Source organism: Melanotaenia boesemani, chromosome 13 (genome assembly GCF_017639745.1).
Source record: "Melanotaenia boesemani isolate fMelBoe1 chromosome 13, fMelBoe1.pri, whole genome shotgun sequence".
Taxonomy (NCBI): Eukaryota; Metazoa; Chordata; class Actinopteri; order Atheriniformes; family Melanotaeniidae; genus Melanotaenia; species Melanotaenia boesemani.
The window spans coordinates 32,655,232-32,661,231 of NC_055694.1; the positions used below are offsets into that span (position 1 = coordinate 32,655,232).

A 6,000-nucleotide genomic window follows, 5' to 3' on the forward strand; every position below is an offset into this window, starting at 1 on the left:
GTTGGTGTGACATTTCCACGATCGTGTCTGTTACAGGAGCAGTTTCTTCAGGAGCGCATCAAGGTGAATGGGAAAGCCGGAAACCTGGGTGGGGGTGTGGTGTCCATTGAAAGGAGCAAGAGCAAGATCACAGTGTCCTCTGAGGTTCCCTTCTCTAAAAGGTAAGAACTAAACCCACCACCAAGTAAGCCTACAAGACTGACCCAGTCTATAGATTTTGAAAGATCCAGTCCAGTGCAGAGGGGACAGATGCTTCCAGTACCTCACCATAAGCTTGTTCTGATACAAATATGCTTTTTAATTCCTGTGTGGATCAGGAAAAACACTAATAAGGACAGATTTCAGATCTGCCAGAGTTCATGGTCCATCAGGATCTGTGTTGGATCTGTGTGCAGCTTTTTTTCTTAACAAAAGTATTTTGTTAAATCAACCTTTTGCTGCAAACCTAAAGTGCCTCCAAGTTATTGGGCTCTTAGTTGGGACATCATTGAACCCATTTACATGACCATAAGATGTGTCTAAATACACTTCTGAAATACAGTATTCAAAAGATTGTCAACATTTACCAGTACATATGCATGTGGTGATGTTGCTTCCTGTTGTTTTCAAAGCATCTGGTCTTTGCTGAACATGTTGGCGCCAGCAGTGTTAGCGTTAGCTGCTAATGTGAGAGGTAATAAGTTGCTAGTTTACAGGGGAAAGTTTTACTTCTTTTATACTGACTTCCTGTTGCTGCTGTTTTTCTTATATGTACCATTAACGTTGATGTTGAAAACATGGAAAGGATGCAACTCTTTGCAAATGCACAGATGTAAAAAGACAATAAATTGGATATACTGGTCTACTTGCACAACAACAGAAGTATGGAGGAGAAATCTACGTGTGTTAATCCAATTTCTCCTCAGATGGCGGCAATTATCTGTTAAAGGGTATCAGATTTTGCTGTTTACATGACAACTTAAATTATCAGATAACTTTCAGAAATCAGGTCATGATCAGATTTTTGGTGTGCATGCTCAGTGTCATTACTAATATGACATCATACTGTAACAATGCTCCGCCTTAATTGGATTAAGCTGCTTAACCAGGTGATGCATGTTCCTTCTGCAAACCCCCTTCAGTCAGTTATGTTGCAGCCAAACTTGCACAGAATGAACCAGTAGCTCAGGTGATGGAGGGGGTTGATCACTAACCTGAAGGCTGGAGGTTTGATTCGTCCCAGTCGGTCTGTTGATGCGTCCTTGGGCGGAACATTTCACCATCTTTGCTTCCAGTGTTTGCATGGTGGGTGTGTGAATGTTGGGTGGTGGTCAGAGAGGTTGTTGGTGAGGATTGACTGCCATGTTTACCTCATTCTGCTCTAGGTTAGCTGTGGCTACACATATAGTTTACCATCACCACGTATGAATGTGGAGCGGTTGAATAATGGGTTCATTGTACAGCACTTTGGGTGCCTTAAAGAGTGCCGTATCAATCTAATTCATTATTGTTATTATTTAATCCAGTAGTGCCCAAACACCTAAATCAAACGGCTGAATTCCCTCATTTGCATGTCATTCAGCTCTGCAGAAGCCTGGTAACGAGCCATTCATTTCATTCAGGTGTGCTGGAGAAGGGTTGCATCTAAAAGTTGCAGGATAGTAGCGCTCAAGGACCGGACTGACTTAATCAAACCAGATTGAAACCTGCTGTCATCTGTTCAAGGTCTTTTTTTATTCTGCTCGACTAAAGTGGATCCAACTTTTCTGTAGTCGGAGCTGACATCATTACAGTGTTGTGTTAACGATAGTCCAGGATGTTATCCAGCCATGTATGGTGGTTAGACTGGAGACACATTGTCTGTTTGCTTTTCCTTCAGTAGCGTGAAGAAGAAGATGATGTGTTCGGGTGGGGATTCAAACTATCAGAGTTCTTTGTTAGGTTCTTACCTTTCATTCCTCCTTAGCTTTTTCTGTTCAGCTTTATTTACACAGCGTCATCTCAGGGCAGCTTTACACAGTCCAATTCATTGTAGTTCAATTATAATCAAATTAAAACTAATCCTTTAAAACAAATCCATTAGTCCAGTTTATGATAACTGGGTTAATATAAACCAATTCATTCAAATAATTGCCTACTTGAGGAAACGGCTGATTGCCTCACCTTGTTAAATGTTTCCTGTAGTTCAGGGATCTCTAACTCCGGTCCTCGGGAGCTACTGTCCTGTAGGTTTTGGATTCTACCCTGATGCAACACACCTGACTCAAATCACTGGGTCATTAACAGGCTTGTGCAGAGGTGTGTTGTAGTAGGAGACATCTGAAACCAGCAGGACATGAGCTCACGAGGACCGGAGATGGAGACCCCTGCTGTAGCGGTTGTAGTGGAGTGGCGGAGGTAACCTATTGTTCACCCTGTGACAAAAGCACCAACTTTGTGATTTGATCAAAATCAAATCAGGATATTGGGACATTACAGGTTTGCAGCCATTTTCCAAAATGGTTGCTAGAAATATTTTGGCCACAAGCTGCTGTTTGACGACCAGGAAGCATTAACATAAAAGTTCAGTAGTGAACAAGAACTGATAATGTGGCGTAGTGATAGTTGAATTAAATATTATGAAGCAGTGCAATTCAGTTTACCATGGATCAGGGCAGGTAGCGCATGTTATGGTTGGGGAGGGTATGCATGCAAGGGCCTTGAAGTTGAGGATGTTGGACACCCTGTGCCTTGCAGCATAAACCTTTAAGACATTATCATTTAGTCATCACCACCAAGGTTCAGGTGATATTTTTTGTTCTGTCTTGTTGGTTATGGCTCATGACTTCTGCAGGTTATATATCCGTGTTGTCCGTGTATATCTATTAACACACCTAGCATGTGGCCAAAAGTCTGTTGAGTGCAACTAACTTTTTTTCGTGGTCACACTGGTTCACCTCACAGCTGAATGGTGGCGTGGTGGTTAGCGCCGCTGGTTCGAGCCTCGGCTAAGAGGGGGTTCGAACGGTGACCTTTCTGTGAAGTTTACATGTTCTCCCCGTGTATGCGTTTCGTTTAGTTCGGTGAAGCTAGAATCTTTTTTTTTTCTTTTCTACTTAAAAAATATGCTTCAAATAAAGAGAAAATATTTCTCTAAACCTCATTATTGTTCACAATCATTTAAATAACCATCAGTGTCTATGTGTAATGATCAAAAAGCGATTATAATTTATTAAAAAGCGATTATAATTTATTAAAATGCGCTGCTGAGAGCGATGCTGTAAAAATCGAGGTTTACCCTAAAGTTTTTTTGCTGGTGCACTGAAATGAAAAAGTTTGATACACCAGTGACTAACAGTTAGTCTGGACCGTCTCTGCTTCATCGTATCTAAAGAACCGATGGCAACCAATCAGAAGTGGAGCGGGGCCTTGGAAAGATGCAGCTGCAGTTTAGATCGTTGCCATCGGTTCTTTAGATACGATGGAGCAGAGACGGTGAAACTGTAGCTGGAAACGTCCATACCTCAAGCTTTGTTGGTGGGTGGAGGGAAAGCTTGTGGGGCCTGGTTGTTACCTGATATTCATGCCACATATTTCGGATACATGCTCTTTGTCTGTCCGGTGGTGGGAGTGTGCGCGCCTGTGTGAGCATGCACACTTGTCTGCACATCAGGGCGGAGGAGAACTGTGTGACCATGTAGTCTGACGTGTCGTCATTTAAATAAGGTAAATGACATCAGGCTGCTTTTGGAGGATTGGCATGCAAAGCACATTAGACTAGGTTCTGCTGAAAAACTGCAAGACTTGGGATGTTCATAACCTGAATGAATTATTCTACGGAGATTCATCAAAACGGCGTCTGATATGTGAAACCTTTATTTATGAAAATGAATAGTTTTATTTATTGATGTATTGTTTGCGTCTAGCACCTTTCACAGATAAAACCACAAAGTGCTTTACAATAAGAATAAAAGACACAGACATAAGAAAATACACACCACATACACAGTCATAAAACCCTGACTAGAACAGTAACTGTTTTATCAGATTTAATTAGATTATCGAGGTTTTGTGAAACCCCTCATTTCTATGCTTTGGGGCCACTAAAGAATTTAGCTAAAATGAAAATCAGGGGGCTCAGTGTTGTCTTTCCAGCATCGTACGAACCTGAAAGCTGGTCCACGTTCACGTCACAGACGGCATCAGTGATGAGCTGGTGGAGGTCAGCTGAACTCATGTAGCTACTTTCTGATTGTTTTTATAGCCTGTTACCGATGCAGAGACCAGTAATCGGTTAGTTTGTGGGTCAGCTTTGGTGTTTGTTTTTATTCTCGAACACGTTTCACCCTCCACACCTGCTCTGACGCTGCTTTTCTTTCTCTTGGCAGATACCTGAAGTATCTGACCAAGAAGTACCTGAAGAAGAACAATCTTCGTGACTGGCTGCGTGTCGTTGCCAACACCAAGGAGAGCTACGAGCTGCGCTACTTCCAGATCAATCAGGACGAAGAGGAGGAGGAAGATGAAGATTAAATTGGAAATTTGGATTTTGTACATTTAAATAAAATTGTTTACAGTACACAAGTGTGTCCATGATGTTTTTGGGGTTTGTTACTGGCACGTTGATGTCCAGTGGGCCTCACCAGTAAAACCAGCATAATCTCCTCTAAATGACAAAAACTCCCAATTTTAGTGCAAAAATGTTTGAATTTATTGAACTATCCTTTAGAAGTACATTATGAACAACTTGAAGTAGAAAAATAAGCCTCTGTTTCTCATTTATATATCCATCACAACATACGTTTACATTTCCACACATGTGTAGCATCCTGACCACCAGAACTGACTCGCCTTGTAAAACTACCTGATGTCAGAGCCCGTATTCCTAAAGATTTGTATTGCTGAGTTGCTCCTAGCGGCCATATTGTAAGAAAATTCTGACAATCCAGATGTTTCTTAGAATTTCCCCAAAATTGACGAGTAGATCCTAGTTTAGATAAAAGTTATTCCTAAAGAATCCTAGCCCTTGTTTTTTACCTGTCCTGTCAGCAGCACAGCAGCAAAATGAGTCTGGTTGCTGTATCATGCTGAACACATTTGCTTAGCCGAGGGGAGGCTCCTCTTGATAATCTGATTGACTTATTTACTTAGAATCATGGAATCTATGTAATCTTGCTGGACCTGACCGGAGGGACAGAAAAAAAGGAAGAGAGCAAAAAGAAAAAGAGGAGACAAAAACACCAGACAGAAGCAACGACCCTTCAGTCCACACCATCACCAGACAACACACTTGTACATAAATACACTAGAAAATCTTTTACAACTTTTACTTAAAAACAGACACTTAACCCCACACTCACACCTTCCCCTGCGCTGTACCCATAACCACTCACTATCACACAGTCACCTCACACATAACCTACCCCCCATTCCTCGTGGGGGACGTCCCAGGCGGAGAAGAGGATAGTGAGTCCCAAGTCCGGTCTCCATCACCACCCCCACATCCCACCCAGATGGCCACTTAGATGGCCCCCTCCGCTCCACCCCACACGGTGTCCACGCCTCCCGAGTCCCTACGTGTGTGTGTGTGAGAGAGAGAGAGAGAGAGAGAGAGTGGGGAAGAAGAAGGGTCTGGGGAAGTAAATCCAGAGGGAAGTGAACAAGTACATGTGATCCCTTCCCACCCCACCTACTCACCTATGATCTTGCACACTCCCACTCATCCATCACATACACACACACATACACACACTATCCACAGCATAAACAATAAACACACACAGGATACAAACATCCCTGTCTCACAGCCCAGCACCTCCCCCTACAATCCCCCGAACCCCACTCAGCCCCCCTTCAAACCCCCACACCCCTCCTGCTCAGGGCCATACCCTGAGTCCCAGGGCGGCAACCAGACACCAGGGCATGCACCAACGCATGTTATGGCATTACATACATGCAGGCCCAGGCCCCTGGTACATACGGACCCCACCACCTCGAAGGGGGGGGGGCACCAGAGCGCAGAACCCCAACTCAGCCGGCCCC

At 43.4% G+C, this 6,000-nt stretch overlaps 1 protein-coding gene across 2 annotated transcripts in view; it reads left to right on the forward strand.

Annotated features, from left to right (window-relative positions):
• Positions 1-4,537, forward strand: part of LOC121651182 (60S ribosomal protein L22) — a 20,878-nt gene extending 16,341 nt beyond the window's left edge. For both annotated transcript variants that reach the window (XM_042003154.1, XM_042003155.1), the window contains exons 4-5: positions 37-161; positions 4,347-4,537. In XM_042003154.1, coding sequence (XP_041859088.1) covers positions 37-161; positions 4,347-4,491 — 270 coding nt within the window. In that variant the 3' untranslated portion in view covers positions 4,492-4,537. The remainder of the gene's footprint in view (positions 1-36; positions 162-4,346) is intronic.
• The last annotated feature ends 1,463 nt before the right edge of the window (positions 4,538-6,000 follow it).